General features: G+C 36.1%; 1 protein-coding gene across 1 annotated transcript in view; it reads right to left on the minus strand.

The window, feature by feature from the left end:
- Positions 1-17,879, minus strand: part of Col5a2 (collagen type V alpha 2 chain) — a 135,767-nt gene that overhangs the window by 11,774 nt on the left and 106,114 nt on the right. Inside the window, exons 32-50 of the mRNA XM_021198653.1 lie at positions 15,425-15,469; positions 15,023-15,121; positions 13,670-13,777; positions 13,331-13,384; positions 12,015-12,068; positions 11,777-11,830; positions 11,283-11,336; positions 10,804-10,911; positions 10,643-10,696; positions 10,054-10,107; positions 8,982-9,143; positions 8,320-8,427; positions 6,993-7,100; positions 5,589-5,642; positions 3,685-3,792; positions 3,154-3,207; positions 2,353-2,460; positions 1,942-1,995; positions 855-962 (exon numbers count right to left, since the gene is read on the minus strand). Of these exons, the coding sequence (XP_021054312.1) occupies positions 855-962; positions 1,942-1,995; positions 2,353-2,460; positions 3,154-3,207; positions 3,685-3,792; positions 5,589-5,642; positions 6,993-7,100; positions 8,320-8,427; positions 8,982-9,143; positions 10,054-10,107; positions 10,643-10,696; positions 10,804-10,911; positions 11,283-11,336; positions 11,777-11,830; positions 12,015-12,068; positions 13,331-13,384; positions 13,670-13,777; positions 15,023-15,121; positions 15,425-15,469 (1,548 nt within the window). The remainder of the gene's footprint in view (positions 1-854; positions 963-1,941; positions 1,996-2,352; positions 2,461-3,153; positions 3,208-3,684; positions 3,793-5,588; positions 5,643-6,992; positions 7,101-8,319; positions 8,428-8,981; positions 9,144-10,053; positions 10,108-10,642; positions 10,697-10,803; positions 10,912-11,282; positions 11,337-11,776; positions 11,831-12,014; positions 12,069-13,330; positions 13,385-13,669; positions 13,778-15,022; positions 15,122-15,424; positions 15,470-17,879) is intronic.

Below are 17,879 nucleotides of genomic sequence, written 5' to 3' on the forward strand. Positions count from 1 at the left end.
AGAATGAGTCGCCGGGTGGTGGTGGCGCACGCCTTTAATCCCAGCACTTGGGAGGCAGAGGCAGGCGGATTTCTGAGTTCAAGGCCAGCCTGGTCTTGTGAGTGAATTCCAGGACACTTGGGGCCATACAAAGAAGCCCTGTCTCAAAAAAAAAAAAAAAAAAAAAAGCCTCTATAGCCACATAATAAATAATAAACATTCAAATATTCAATGGCACTGTCACTGTAAGAACAAAGACTAAGATAGTAAGGTCAGATAAATAAGATCCAAGAAGCATCAGAGAAGCTTTAATTGTACAGAGTGGGTCTGTGGGTAGATAGATGCCAAATGTCTGAGGACAGAGACTAACTAACGTGGTTTAGTGTTTGATATTATATAAAATACAATTAGATTTTTTAATTGAAAACTGAAAATTGAAATCTTAAATGTCATTTTTGGGGAAGAAAATTTTCAAACTCATATGCTTCATTTTGCTTCAAGCTCCTGCTGCCTTGACATCACTGCCATTCGGGACTGTGTTATGAACTATGATGTAAAAAACCCTTTCTTAACTTGATTTTGTCAGAGTTTTTAACAGCAACAGGAAAGCAAACTAAGACTATTGTAATTTCAGACAATGCAATGTTTGTCAAACTTTGATAAGAATGGAATTATAGTTTGATATTTAACTTCGGTATAATATCGATTCCAGGACTTGGTATCTTGAACTTTTATTTTTAGTAGATAACCTTGTTGTGGCTTTTAGGTTTCTTTAAGAGTCTCTTGAAACTCTTGTTGGCAAAGTTCCACAGTTGCCATTTGGATAGACTCCATTTTGGCAACAGCATCTTCCATGCAAACTCTTTTGAACTTACCTCTGGTCCTGCTTCTCCTACACTGCCCCGCACACCAGGAGGTCCAATTGGTCCAAGTGGCCCAGGGTTTCCTTCTTTTCCTGAAGGACCTACTGGTCCTGGAGGACCCTGTCAGAACACACACACACACACACACACACACACACACACACAAAATGTATTTTAGAAGAAAGACTGCACAATTAAACTTTCTAATAAAAGAACCATTATAGAGATGGAGTAAATGCCCTGATTGCTAAGATTCTAGTCTTAATTACTAATAAGTCATCTTTCAGCATTTTGTTATATTTACAATTTCACTGTGTGTGAACTGTCCACCACTAATTCTGGGTGAAGGACTAAAATAAGTTTAAAAGGCTAACTGGCTGGTTACCAACTTTCATTGGTAGCAACTGTTTCATCAAATAGTTAACCTGGTTGAAAATTCAATTGATTTAGAAGGAAATGATGTAAGTTGAGTGTTTGTTATAGTTGAAACCAGTACTTATACCACTTAACCTCACCAAATCATAGCAATTTCCTTAATATTATTCTTACTTTATGTATATTTACATCGTACTTAAAGATAGCAAATTTGTTTTGCTAACTAATCTTCCTCACTTTTTATTTCCCTAAATATTTGTCTCAATAGTCTTAGGACATCACTGATTTATAAGAAGCAGCATTTATGTGAATTTACAACTTATAAAAGCCTCAAGTATTGGTTCTCTACCATGATTAGCTTCCAAGTTATCTTTGAATAAGCTTCTACGGGTTTATCACAATTAAAGAAAAAAATGTCTATCTTCAAAATCTATTCTACTTCATAAGCAGTTCCATTCATCACAAAGAATTTATGTTTAGTGAAAATTTAACCACAAATATGAAATTGAATAGAAGCACATATAAAACCTAGGTAATAGACTTTGAGAAACAAAATATGCCATATTTCAGGATATTTCTATTTCTTATTACTTGCTAAGTTTGACCCATAAATTTTCCACCAAACTGAGAGAACATGAACGAATAAATATGAAATACCAGAAATATTGTACACAAGAAACAGTATGTCATGCACATCTGAAACTTAATAGTTTCTGTTACTTACTCTTGGACCGAATGGACCAGGAATGCCAGCACTTCCTTGTTCACCATTTGGACCCTACAGAGAAAGATTAATGAAAGTGTTGCTAAAACATCTAAATCTGTAGTGTGCTGTCATTTATCTTTAAAAGTGTGCTGTCACTAATATTAGCACTATAGACAAAACCATTGATTTCTTTAACATCTGACTAAGAGCAAAGACAGCTGTGTAGGTGAAGAGGCATGTAGCTTTTTGCATAATTTCTTCTCCACAATGTTTTAGCTTATATATTTAGCTAACTATATAATTATCCATCAAGATAATTTTAAAGTTAAAATGATATGCAAAAATACCTCTCTATTCCATAGATGTTTCTGTAAATATATCTATGTATTCTTATATGCAAGAAAGTACAGTATTTAAGAAATAACTTACAGGAGGTCCAGGAAGACCCTGCAGGCCAGTGAACCCTCTGTGGCCTTTCTGACCTCGGTCACCTCTATCTCCATTGTCACCCTTGTCACCTCGAGGTCCTTGTGGTCCCTAGAAATAGATAATCATGAACATTAAGACTACAATTTGCTGCAATTTTACTCCTTATGATTGCATTTATTATAATTTTAAATAGTTTCTCAAAAAATTAAAACTTGAACTTCCCATGCTTCCTGTAGGAATGCTAAATTTACATATGCAAATAAACTGATGGGCTAGGACTACTGAGACTGCATTGAGAAGCAAAGTAGGGATAAACAGGTGTGTTTCTATCTCAGGATAACCAACCAATACCCACCAAGTTGGAAGCCACTGGCTGGGAAAGGACTGGAGACCTCTGATTTACCAGGATCACATCCTCTCTGGAACCCCTAGCTTCTGCTTATCTGAAGCAAGAAAGCTGCTGTTGCCCTCAAAGACCCTCGGTTTTCCCCATATCAGTTTCAAACTTAATTCCCTTGGGATTTTTAATACAGATTAAAACTGTACTGTTTCCCATATTATTTCTTTGTAATAAAATCTTTCAAAATCTGTCTTTCAACTTTCTGGAATATTCCACACTGCTAGCTACTGCACTATCACACTATATTGCTACTACCATCTCACTGAGTCTCTGCCTCCTAGGGATCAGTAATTTTCCAACAGCCTTTCCCCCCTGCTATTTATGAATCTTAAGTATACTTTCCCTTTTGGTATGTATTTTGCATAAGAAAAATATATTTGTTCAAAAAACATAGAACTTACAGGTAAACCACGCTTTCCAGCTCGACCAGGTGGTCCTACAGGGCCTCGAGAACCCTAGAAAATTTTTCATAAAACTTAGTATCTTAAAGCATAAATATACACAGGAATATCAACCTAAGAGTAACATCTCAATATAAACATAGATATAAATATCATGTACACATTGACATCTGCCAAATGTTTGTACATCGGGTAAGAACGCACTAACTCTAGTAACACATTACAGTGAACTTCAAATATTAGCTGCAAATTAAGTTCACCTTAGTGTTCTAGTAAATGACATTGAGTCAGATGTATTATAGTTCCTATAAATCACAACCTGTTTAGATAATTAAAGTAGCTATATCAGTATCAAATCCATATTCAAAAGCAAATTAGTTTTAAAACTAGGTATATATTTTAATTCATAATTGTCTATCACTATTTAGAGTTCTCAGCTAACAATATAATCAGGATTGAATGCATATACACATAGTTACAGGATAGTATATCAGTGTCATGTAACTGTCAATGTGAAGTTGACATTCTTACTGGCTCTCCTCTTTGTCCTGCATCTCCAGGGGCACCAACAGGGCCAGGAGTCCCAGGGGCACCCTGAGAGCCTGGTAGACCAGCAGGCCCGGGGTCTCCACGGTCACCCTGACAAAAAATATGGTATTATTCTTTAAATATTTATTCTATATGAGTAACAATATTCAATATTGCTCATATTATTTATAATTTGAAAATATATCTTTTTAAATGAATTTATTTATTATTTTACTTAATTATTTACTTTTATTCACTAGTGAATAAATTCACAGGCATAGACTGTTCCACCGTGGGTTTAGAACTTATCCACCCTTGATTTCTGCTGTTCCCTATGTCCAGAGTGTTAGAGGACAGGAGTGTTTGTCTCCAGAACCAAACATCTGACAGTCTAATTTCCTAGACGAGCAGTCTTCAGAGTAGTACTCACATTTGTAACACACAATGCAATTTCACAGTGGAAACCACTGCATCCATTTTTCAAATCCATACAGAGTCTCTCAGAAAACTTGTTCTGAGTGTTGTTAACTTACTACCCTTTTTAAAAGCATTCTTCCCCTACCTTACAGAAGAAGGCCAGCTACCATGCTAGCTGCAATGCTCATATGGTATAATTCCCTCAAAAGGCAATGATTTGGGGGCAAACAAAGTTTTCTTCAGATTGCATATCTCACTTGGAATAATTAGGGGAAAATAGGCCTCCCCTCATTACACTCAGACAACCCCATGTGACGGGGCTGCAAATAATATCTTGATATGGAAGCACAGGTAAGATCAGAGTGGCAAGAGTATGCATGGAAACAATTACTCAAAAAAACAAACAAACAAACAAACAAAAACAAAAACAGAGCCACATGTTATTTTCCAAAGGAAATGAACTCTAACTTGGCTTGTTAATTTGGCAGACAGAGAGAACATTGGATTCTAAGTTAAAGAACACACAGACAATAAACTAAAGGAAAGATTTTGAAAAGTAACTTGTTTAAAGAACACATGCAATTGTATTTATAGGGAATTTCCTGTGTCTTTATATATTTAACTTTGTGATTAAACTGAAACAGCAATTTAAAGTCCACATAGGAGTTTACGGTACAGCAATAATATTTCTGGAAGTGAACATCAAGACCATTGAATACTTGCTGCATTATGTGAGTACAACAGCAAAGGCAAATGTTCCAGATGTCAGAAAATTTCTATGGCTGTGTTAGATAAGGAGAGTCTTAGCCCAGGATTTCTCCAAACTTTTCCACCTCCCTATTAATAGTATGATAGCATTCTTGTGTGCTTACCCTGAAGAAAAAATTTAAGCCTATAAATACTTGCATTTAGCATATATAAGTATTTGGAAACAGATTCAGAAAATTTAACATCACAAGGCTGGTTTGCCTTTAGTGGCCAGATCTGTTCCCTAATTAACAGCTGTGTAATCACCAAAAGAGACTCAGCTGTTGTTAATCCTTGGAAAATTATCAGCTCAACACAGGGCTAATTTAAAAATATATACCACATCTACAGTGTAGAGTGCATCATTGCTTATATCCTTGTAAGTACTTTCTTAAGAGAATGAGCAGAAAAATGTAGATGTCATTCAGCTGTGTAACTGATACAGAAATTTAGAACATCCATTCACATCTTCATCCAAGGCTTCTATGCTATACCAAATATAAAAGCAATTTGGTTTCTTGCTTTTGAAAACATGTATCATACTTTGTCATTCATTCAGATATTATTTCATTTACAAGGTTATCCAAGGTTATGACATTACTAAACTGTTTGCCATCAGAAAAATCAGAGTAGCACTGGGGTTATAAGAATAGAGAGAATTTTTATTAAAATTGCTATTATGCTAGATTCACAATGGTCTCATGCTTATGTGGTTCTAATATTTTAATCAGCATTAAACTTACCCGTTCTCCAACAGCACCATCCCGTCCTGGGGTACCATCATTACCAGCTGGACCCTAAAAAGAATAGTGTTAGACACAGCTTCCTGAGGAGGTTTTTAAACTCTCAGCCAGTTGACCAGAAACTGACCAACATGTTTCCTCCTCTTTAAACTATAAAATAGCAGTCAACACTCACTAGGAGCCTTCGCAGGAGAGAAATGGCACCAATCTCTTTTTTATTGTCAATTGATTGTAAAATTACCATATTCTTTATTTTTCCTTTTTTAAATTATATGTTTTCTTCATTTGCATTTCAAATGCTATTTCCTTTCCTAGTTTCCTCTCTGAAAATCCCATATACCTTCCCCCTGCTCCCCAACACACCCACTCCCATTTCCTGGCCCTGGCATTCCCCTATACTGGAGCATAGAATCTTCACAAGACCAACAGACTCTCCTCCAACTGATGGCTAACTAGGCCATTCTATGTTACATATGCAGCTAGAGACACGAGCTCGGGGGTACTGGTTAGTTCATATTGTTGTTTCTCCTGTAGGGCTGCAGACCCCTTCATCTCCTTGGGTACTTTCTCTATCTCCTTCATTGGGTTCCCTGTGTTCCATACAATAGATGACTGTGAGCATCCACTTCTGTATTTACTATATTCTTATTTACTCCTATTGTTTAATTCTAGTTCTCATTAAAGAAAAAAATCCACAGATGCATGGAAATAGATCACAATTACAATGCCACTATCTTGCATTTTGCCTGAATTCTCACTTTGTTTACCCAAATAATATTTTTAAGGTTTTGAAACGATATGACTATGTTCATGTTATATAAGATGATGTTTCAAACTTGCCTGACTTTAATTTCATATTTCCATATAGCTTTAAAATCATTGGCTGTTGAGCAGAGGGTATTCTATTCTCTGGCTTCTCAAATTGCCTGTTAGAGCCTTATTTCCTCTAAAAAGAAACTAAAGGGATTTGACAACCATAATGTTACTTTATAGTGATTTAAAAAAAAAAAAAGCACCCTCTACTTCCTTAACCTTCTTCATGAGCTATGATAGTCTCATTAATCCTCTCTCCATAACACTTGGCAATTTTCATAAATATCCCATTACAGAATGAAATAATAACAAGGAAAAAATGAATGGCTGTGTCCTCCCACCTTCGAAACAATTTGCCAAAAGCTAAATCAACCAAAATGCTCTCTTCAGCTATTCTAAAAGCCAGTAGAAAGGCACTAAGTTTGATTCTCTATCACTTAGTCAAATCTCTAGGGAAGCAAGCACATCAAACAGCATGACAGACATCTTAAGCTCATGTGTGCAATCCATTTCTAACATTTCAATTTGATAATGAAAGAGCTATAACCTTTATACACATTGAAAATGAATGTTAAGAACTGTAGCACTCACTTCTGGTCCAGGTTCCCCTACAGGACCATTGGAACCTGGAGGTCCTACTGGTCCAGGGGGACCTTTATCTCCTGTCGCACCAGTTGGTCCTACTTTTCCTGGTGTACCCTGAAATTAAAACACAAGTAGGTAAAACATTGCAGAAGAATACCAGTTTCCATAAGGCCCATTCATTCAGTAGTTCTTCAGTTTCTCCTCCAATATATATAACTGTCCAGTATCCTACAACATCCATGATTGCTTAAAGACATGCATACTTCTTATCACATTGCTCATGACATATCAAAGAGACCAAAATCAACCTGCATCTCCTGTTTAGGTATGAATTTTGTGTTTGAAACTTATGCAGTCAATTCTGGCTATGCTTCTGTTACCTGTATCACCTCAAAGATATACATATCTTTATTACTCCTGCTTTTTCGGCTTATTTTTTAAAATGTGATCAGTACTTTAGACTCATCTTTGAAAACTTTTACTTTCCAATTTTTGGTTCAATTCTGAGATCACTAAGACAAACTTGAACTCCTAATTTGTTTACATCATATTTCTACCCAACGGTCGACTAGATTCACATACTGGGAGTCCACGTTCCACATAAAAACACCATTTCCTCCTCAAACATTGGCAACTGGTAAAATCTAGTTGCTTCAGAGTTTTTATAGAGTGAAACTTTCCTCCATACTCCAAATAATATAAGACCCCCAAGCACTCAAAAGGAACAGGGGATTGTATTTCACCCGCAACCACTTCAGATGTGACTTTAGCTCAACCATATCTTCTCTTTGGTTATTTACCGTGAAGTGAAGTGCAGCTGTTGTGTTAAGGATATTTATTTTAAAAGATGCTACCAAACCACTAGGAGGTAATCTTACGTCTCTAGCACCAAGCATCAGTTTTATCTTTGAAGGAATACTGAATCACCAAAAAGCCAAACATTTATTTATTTATTTATTTATTTGTTTATTCATTTTTCGAGACAGGGTTTCTATGTATAGCCCTGGCTGTCCTGGAACTCACTTTGTAGACCAGGCTGACCTCGAACTCAGAAATCCACCTGTCTCTGCCTCCCGAGCACTTAGATTAAAGGCATGCGCCACCACACCCAGCCAAACATTTATTATCTATGTCTCTTGACCCATACTTAAGCAGGTATGATTGTCAAGTTTGTTAAGCATTGAACATTTAAGACCAAAAGGTTTTTAAAAGCTAAGAATTAATGTCAGCTTAAGACTGTCTGAACCAACTTATTAAGCAAAACAAACCAATTATTTTCTGCCTAAAAAATAAATAACATATCAGATGAACATTGACCAAAACAACCACTTACCGCTGGGCCAGGCAGGCCAGGCATTCCTCGTTCCCCACGTTGTCCAGGCATTCCAACAATTCCTCTTTGCCCGGTGGTACCTGCGGGACCAGGAGGACCATCTGGACCCTAGTGGTGAGAGAAGATAGTTACTACTGTAAAGGATTATTCCATACCTACAGAAACTATATAGTTAACTCAGCCCTTCTAGAATTTGGGGAGGCATGAGAAAAAAAAAACAAAAACAGCTGCACAAAACCTCTTGTTTCATCCAAGCATGAATGTGAACACTTTCAGTTTTAACATAGCCTATGACATTATTCAACACTCAGAGAACTTGCTAGCTAATAAAAATAAAAAGAGAGAGCTATTCCAAAAACTCAATATTTTCCTTTAAAAGAACAAAAAGAAAATTTAAAGGATTACACTTCTAAACAATGTTAATATTTAGTCTTCACATAGAAAAGATTCAGCAAAGGTTTAGTTTTAGAAAACCATGTCCTTTACCATTTTGTACTTTTGCACATACACTTTTATACCAGAGAATTAAAAATTGAAACTTAGTGATACGAAAGCATTTAGGAATATTTCTAGAATAATATTTTGATAAGTTTTATAGCAAGTATTATTACAAGTTTCTTCTTATAAATATTTCAGTTGGAGTGAAACAGATGCCAACTTACAGGTTGTCCATCTTCTCCTGGGTCCCCTTTGTCTCCTGGGCTACCAGGTGGGCCAGCTGGTCCTCTATCTCCCACTCGCCCATGAGAGCCAGGGTCACCACGAAGACCAGGAGGTCCTTCCTTCCCTGGTTCTCCTGCGGGCCCTGCAGGTCCTGGAGCTCCCTGGTATCATACAGAAAAAAGCAATGGGGAGGGCAAAGTAGAAGCCAAGTATGGACTCAGAAGGCTTGCCCTCAGGCAGAGAGCAGTACCTTACAGGATTGTTTCTTATCTTCTTAGATAATTGGTCATTGAGGATACTTAAGTAAAGGAAAAGAAACAAAGCATAGCTCAACAATAATACCCCAAGAAAGCCCTAAATTCCATTTTTCAGATGACCACTTGGATCACTCATTATTAAAAGTTCTGAAATTAATTTTCAAACCTATTTAAGGCTCTGTTCTAACTATAGATTATAATGTTATTTCATTTGAGTAGGTTTGAACTGGTCTTATGATAGGATTTACTATAGAAACTTTCAGGGGATGATGGTGACGCTACTAAAAGCCCTTATGACTCTTGCAGATGACATGGATTTGATGCCTAACACCTATGTGATAGCCACATTGATACCTAACACCTATGTGATAGCCACAACTGCTTGTAACTATAGTCCCTGAGAATTAAACACTGTTTCTGGTCTCCACGAGCTGCTGCATGCACATGGTACAGAAACACATACAGGCACAGTCCAATATACACATATACTTATGATCCCGGCTTTCAAAAAGGAAGTTTCAAAGCATCTAGAGATGCTTTCTGAGATTTATTATCAGCACATATCAAAACAGTATTTAGTACTCAAATGGAAGAACGGCCAGGCATTGAATTAGAAAGAACCTGCAAATAATCTCCTCCAAGTTAATTGATTTGTAATTTTGAATTTGTGTTGATTAAACTACACTATGATTGCCAGAAGACTTAACAAAGAGAAAAAGTCATGAAAGACTAAATCAAAGCAATAATTAAACTATCACATGTGTGTGGGTAAATATGCAAGTATGTACAATGGTGTAAATCTAAGTAGACTTACAGCAGGGCCTGGAGGCCCAACTCTGCCAGCAGAACCAGGAAATCCTGTAGCACCCTGGGAACAACAGATACATTGGTTACTTCTCTATTTTGCTCAAGCCTACATTCCACATGGGAGGCTGTGGGTCTGTGGATTCCATTCCTTATTTAGACCATGAAGATTTTTATTCTTCTAGTGTCTTAAATGTTCTAGAGAATCTGAATTAGCTGGTAGAGGTACATTGCTTTTCTGTTACAGCTTTTACTTATTTTAAACATATAAAAGTAGAGCTAAAACCACACAGGTGTTTTGCATAATCGACTACATAAAGTGTTTTTACTTCAATATATAATACTTGTGCTCCATATAAAGAAAGCACTTGAGTTTTCAAGATTAACAAAACTGATTTTTCTCCCAGATCTTCCCCCCCCCCAGATCTCCAGCTTAAGCTAAGCACACTTTGCTCTATAATACAGTTGATATGTATATAATAACATTTTATTACATCATTGGATGACAGTTAACATTTACATAACTGGAGCACTAGATATTTGCAATTGGCTGTGCACAATTCCCAGAATTTAAAAAAAAAAAAAAAAAAAAGACTCACAGGTGGACCCTGGGTTCCTCGACCGCCTTTCAATCCAGGAACACCATGTGGACCCTAAATGGAAGAACAAAAGACCACTAGTGTAAGCCAAATGTATGTGCTGTGCATCATAAATTCTGTCCTCTGGTATCAACATGTCTTTTTAATTTTTGATAACTCACATGGGGGCCAGGAGATCCTGCAAGCCCCTGGGGTCCAGGAGACCCAGCATCTCCCTTCTGCCCTGGCTCTCCAGGCTCACCCTTGACACCAGGCTGTCCATCGGGACCCTAAAAGCAAGTGAGAAAACGTATTTATGATTTATAACAGATTATTTCATAGTAATTACTAACAACATGATATTTAGTCATATAGAATGTTGCTGTGGAATTAGTGTATGGATGGTATGAAAAAATGCAGTAACTTCTCTGAAACATTCTCAAACTATGTCAGCAATTTTCATCATAAAAACTACATAAATTAAAATATTAAAAGTATCAACTTTTGTTCCACCTATTAAAATATGTTGAATAATACATAAAATATTTTAAACTTTGAAAATGTTAATATATAACAAAGCTTATTTGAATAATACTTAAACTTATTACTCTACTATGAAGGGTATTAATTTTTTTAAGTTAGAAATACTTGGAAATTTTACCTGGGGTCCAGCAAAACCAACAGCTCCAGTTGGACCATTTTCACCACGAGAACCCTAAAAGGAGACAAATACTATTGAAGCTTTCACACATATACTATACATTTTATATAGATAATTGTGGATAGAGAAATCAACTACATTGCTTGAGGAAGAACCTTAAGTGAAGTAATAAGTTGGAGGTCAAAGAAACTTCCTAATTACTTGGAAAACAAGTTAATTGTCTTGATTTGATAGATTTTGAGGCTGACAATTTTTTAAGTTTAATAAATTTGAAAATCAGTTTGTAAAAATTACATTAGAGGTTAGACAGACCGTGATTACTGATTGTTAGGTAATAGAAGATGGATAAACATAGACAAATAAACGGTAGGTGATAGATCTATAGATAGATAGATAGATAGATAGATAGATAGATAGATAGATAGATAGATCAATAAGACATAAATCTTTTTAGTGTTCTACCTCACAGTAAAAAAACAAAGGTTTTCACTTACAGGATTGCCACGGGAGCCAGGAGGGCCAACTAAGCCTCTAGGACCAGGTTCACCCTACAAAGTAGATTTTACATAGCTGAGTACCTGATCCACAATACAATTGGAGACTACTAGGCACATCTGAAGGTAGACAGTGTGGGGCAAGCTCTGAGATGGTCTATCTCAACCACAGTCTTGAGAAACAGCAACAGTTTAGACCTGTTTAATTTGATGTGCACACTGATACCTTCTAACTTACCTTTTCTCCAGTAGGGCCTGCAGGACCTGGAGGTCCCAAGGGACCTGGAAGACCCTGTAAATTAAAAGAACTTAAGTATGATGAGGAAAAGTATGTACAGAAATGTTCATGTTTAATTAAACAACCAAACAAACCAGCTATTTTTTATAGCACAATTGCTTTCCAAGTCATTTTCTACCATAGATGACATCACTTCTACACTTTCAGGACTTTGGCCATGTCATGCATATTCTAGCAATGAGATTTTTCTCTACAAAACATTTTGACCTCTTTCATCTAAGTCTGCTCAGTATATGAAACTGTCTTTAAATTAATTCTAAATTAGCAGCCTTTTGTTAATATATCCTTGCTTTTATAACCCATTTGATTTTGTTAGTATCTAGTTTGAATGCTGGGTATAGATGGAAAATTGGATTTACTTTCACAATATTTTCAAATTTTAATATTATTACAAAGTGTAATTCTTTTATTTAAAAATACAATTACACTAAACATGCCTTCAGTGTTCGAGAAATAGTCATTCACAGTCAAGGTTCATTGCTGTTGGTGCTGTTCATGTGTGAGCCAACACCCAGGGCAGGGCGTGGAGCTTCACACCACATAATTGCAACATTCAGATGGAATGTTGGCAGTTCTTTATGAACAAGTTCTCTGTCAGCTTTATGTTTCTTCTTCATAGGTATCTCAATATTATTTTGTCATTAAAGTTATAAATATATATGTATATGTGTATATGTATATATGTATACATTTGAGAGAAAGAACATAAAGAATAAAATTGACTTATTGATTGTATGTCCTTAAGAAAGAAAGGTTTTTCTCCAAACATATAATAGAAAACATATTTTTCTCATAATTTTTGTAGAGCTGTGTAAAATCACTTTGTTGTTTATATGGATAGAAAATGTAAGTTCCCTATTAGTACAGGGGTGGTGTTCTTAAAACAAAGAAGACATGTTATTACTTTTTTCCTTATAGAAAATGACAATGTATTGCACTTACTACAAATAGAACAATCATTGTATTTGCCCTGATCTATTATACATATTTCCCTAAGTGCCATAGATGCAGGGAGAGCGCTGTGTGTTTCCTTTCATTCCTTCAGGAAGGACTTTACATTTTTCTACAGATCTAGTGCAAGATAAGTAAAATAAGTAGCCACTGTCAATTTACATCCAGTCTCAAACTGTATCACTCTTGTAGCCTTGATTATAAGACAGCATGAATAACTTTGTTGTTAAAACTTACAGCAAGTTTGTAGAGTAATGAGCAGAAATGTTGCCCATGGTGGAAAATGCCCTTTCCCTTTCTCTTACCCTTGCCCCATCATTTCCAGCTGTTCCTTCAGCACCTTTCTCTCCTATGCCACCCTGGAAAAATGCAAAATAACAAAGCACCAGTTGTTCATTTACTTGTGCTTTCAATACTCCAGATGCAGCTTCACAAGGACAAGTTATTACTTTTCCCCATCATAGCTTTACCCACTACAAACTACAACAGCTCCTGTCTATGCATTTTCTCAACCAATAAAGTAGATTATAAGAAAACAATTACTTATAATTCAGGCTGAGAGAAATAAGAAGCTGTTAAGGAAACCATTATCATAGTCTAGAGACATGCACTGGAAAACTTAATTAATGAAAGACAGGACTTACTCGGTCACCCTTAGGGCCAGGTGTTCCTGCAATTCCTCTTTCTCCTGGCATGCCCTGAAGTCCTGGTGGCCCTGTGTCTCCAATGGTCCCAGTTGGACCTGGGTTGCCCTAAAATAAATGATGAGACAATATTAGAATGTTAATATTAAAGCCTGTGAAGTTGCTATTTGAGTCACTCTAAAATTGAATATTAGCAATTAGATAGAGTTTAGATTAATTATCAGATTTTGTATTAGGGAAACTGTCTGAATGGGATCTCTTGAAAACAACCTAGATTTACATTTTGCTTTTGCTTTATACTTCCAACTTCTCTTTTTTGTTCATGTGAACCTCTCTATTATATTGTTCTTTTTTCTAACTTAACTGTTCCTTAATATACTTTCAATTTATTTGCAATTAGCACATAACTTATTAGGATTCACTGTGGAAATTTGAACATAATTTTGTTTTTGATGGTCCTCCTCATGCCCTTAAACCCCTTTGGAACTTCTCACACTAATACCAACTCTAATGGTTTCTTTTCTACTTTTTTGTCACATATGCCTTCCCGAAGTCAACAACCCATCCATCCTCAAATGTTCCTCATGTGAGTTTTATGATGCATACCCACCCTCTCCTTATAGAAAATTAAATACTAATTCAAATAAACAGAAAAATAAATATCTTTTAAAGTACAATGGCTTTAATTGCCCTTGTTTTCCCCTTTGTTGGACATGACAGACATATTAGTACTGTATTTAGGAAAAAGAAGCATTTCATTATTTCCTTGGAAAAATTGTGAGATTAAGCTGGTTCCAAGTTAATTGCACAATCAACTTGAGATTGTCTTTGCTCCATCACTGTGGACCTTGATCAAGTTAAAGGCATCTTAGTCAAATGCAAAATTTCATTTCAGTTCCTCAATCTGATTACATTGTCATTTATCAATCCTAAAATAGCACATTCAAGCACATAGGCATGTTCTCTCATTTCAGACAGTCAGCAACTGTAATTGTAGAGGCAAGGCAAAGGACATGGAGCACACAGTTTTTTAGAACTGCTAGTAAAGTGTGATTTTCCATTCCCTGCTCTGTTCATTCACAGGGGTTACCAATGAAATGTACAAGTATCAGAGTGTGTGTATGTGGGGGAGGGGAGTATATGGGAACAATAGTCATGTGCCCAGGCAGATGTTGTTTCCCACAATGGAAATATCACTCTCTAGTTGCCAGAAAAAGCCCAACATGCACCCACTGATTTTATTTTTTAAGAAATAATTTAATCAGGTTATAGTACAAAGTCAGGAGAGGATGACTACAGAAGCATCTGGTAAGTTCTAGAGCTTTCAAAAGCCCAAATCAGGACTGCACTCACCTTTGGACCATCAGGGCCATGTCCTCCAGCCATGCCTTTCTCCCCAGGCAGTCCAGTTATCCCTGGCTCTCCTCTTTCTCCAGGATTCCCTCTTTCTCCCTACAATGATACCAGGATGTGAAATCATCTCAATATTAATCTAAAATAAGTTAAAATGTTTCTACAAAATGTTTTCTACTGGCAAAATCTTATTGGTAAAGCTATTCTAATATCTCAGGTTTCCTAACTTAGTGCTAAGAAATTAACTGGAATTAAAGATACTCTATGTTAACAAGATAAAGTATTTTTTCAAATAGTAGAATAATGTAACGCTTAAAATCGAACACTCCTTAAGAGAAAAGGTTTGATTTTATTCTCTACCCAGTGGAAAACAAAATGAATCACATAAAAGAAAATACCTACCCGAGGTCCTAATGGGCCAACTGCTCCAGGCTCTCCAGGAACACCCTAAACAGGTTTCAAAAAAAACAGAATCTAAACATTGATCTAGATCTTGTATTATTGGAAATATTTCCAAATCAAACATTACATTTTCTGTAGTGTGCCATTAAAATAAACATTAAAGGATTAAAATGCATATACTATTATAATTAGGGGATATTCGTGTAAAAATATCATATTTTATGAAATGTTTTATATTATACCTAAAGGTTTTATTATGCCTAAATGATTAATTATGGGGAGCAATGAGAATGTGTAGAATATTCTCATGTAAAAATAGAATATTATATTTTGGGGACAATAGAACAGTTATAGTGTCTTTTTAAAAACAATTTATCAGAAGGTATTTAAATAGTAAGAGAATAACATACAAAAGAAATAAGAACCAGCCATTTCAACTTATCAATTTCAGTTATATTCAATTTAGTAAATAAATTGTGTTTGGAATATATATTCTAAATGGACACAATTTATTTATATATTCCAAATGATTGATATATATATATATATATATATATATATATATGCCTAAATGTTTTATTATGCCTAAATGTATAAGATATTCTCATGCAAAAATAGAATATTATATTTTGGGGACAATATGTACATATATATATAATATATATATCCCACTAGGATGTATATGAAATATTACACTAGAAACTGTAGGATCAAAATAACAGTATTGCTGTTTCAAAATTTCTTTTAATAACCTTGAAGAAACATGTGCGTTCTCTCCAGCTTCTGGTTATTACAAATAAAGCTGCTATGAATATAGTGGAGCATGTGTCCTTATTACATGTTGGAGCATCTTCTGAGTATATGCCCAGAAGTGGTATAACTTAGTCCTCAGGTAGGACTATGTCCAATTTTCTGAGGAACCACCAAACTGATTTCCAGAGTGGTTTTACCAGCCTGCAATACCACCAGGAGTGGAGGAGTGTTTCTCTTTCGCCACAACCTCTCCAGCATCTGCTGTCACCTGAATTTTTTATCTTTGCTATTCTGACTGGTGTGAGATGGAATCTCGGGATTTTGATTTGCATTTCCCTGATGACAATGGATGTTGAACATTTCTTTAGGTGCGTCTCAGCCATTCCATATTCCTCAGTTGAGAATTCTTTGTTTAGCTCTGTACCCCATTTTTAATAGGGTTATATGGATCTCTGGAGTCCAACTTCTTGAGTTCTTTGTATATATTGGGTAATATCAGATGTAGGGTTGTTAAAAAAATTTTCCCAACCTGTTGATTGCCATTTTGTCCTATTGACAGTGTCGTTTGCCTTACAGAAGCATTGTAATTTTATGAGGTCCCATTTGTCAATTCTTGATCTTAGAGCATAAGCTATAGGTTCAGGAAAATTTCCCCTGTGCCCATGTGCTCAAGGCTCTTCTCCACTTTTTGCTCTATTAGTTTCAGTGTATCTGGTTTTATGTGGAGGTCCTTGATCCACTTGGACTTGGGCTTTGTACAAGAAGATAAGAATGGATCAATTTGCATTCTTCTGCACGCTAACCGCCAGTTGAACCAGCACCATTTTTTGAAAATGCTTTCCACTGGATGGTTTTAGCTCCTTTGTCAAAGATCAAGTGGCCACAGGTGTGTGGGCTCATTTCTAGGTCTTCAGTTCTATTTAGTCCATCTACCTGTCTGTCACTGTACCAGTACCATGCAGTTTTTATCACTATTGCTCTGTAGTACAGCTTGAGGTCCAGGATTCTGATGGTTGAGAATAGTTTTCACTATCCTGAGAGTTTTTGTTATTCCAGATGAATTTCTAACTCTATGAAGAATTGAGTTGGAATTTTGATAAGGATTGCATTGACAGCTGTAAAGAACCTAGAAGTTCCTCAACAGAGGAATGGGTGCAGAAAATGTGGTATATTTACACAATGGAGTACTTCTCCACTATTAAAAACAATGAATTCATGAAATTCTTAGGCAAATAGATGGAACTAGAAAATATCATCCTGAGTGAGGTAACCCAATCACAAAAGAACATGCCTGGTATGCACTCACTGATAAGTGGATATTACCCCCAGAAACTCTGAATATCCAAGATACAATTCACAGACCAAATGAGACTCAAGAGGAAGGAAGACTAAAGTGTAGATATTCTAGTCCTTCTTAGAAGGGAGAACAAAATACCCATGGGAGTAGATACACTGACAAAGTGTGGAGCAGAGACTGAAGGAAAGGCCATCCAGAGAGTGTCCCACCTGGGGATCCATCCTATATACTGGTACCAAACCCAGATACTATTGTGGATGCCAACAAGTCCTTTCTGACAGAAGCCTGATATAGCTGTCTCCTGAGAGGCTGAGACAGTGCCTGACAAACATAGATGTGAATGCTCTCAGCCAACCATTAGACTGGGCAGAGGTCCCCAATGGAGGAGCTAGAGAAAGGACCGAA

This window comes from Mus pahari, chromosome 5 (assembly GCF_900095145.1).
Source record: "Mus pahari chromosome 5, PAHARI_EIJ_v1.1, whole genome shotgun sequence".
NCBI lineage: Eukaryota > Metazoa > Chordata > Mammalia > Rodentia > Muridae > Mus > Mus pahari.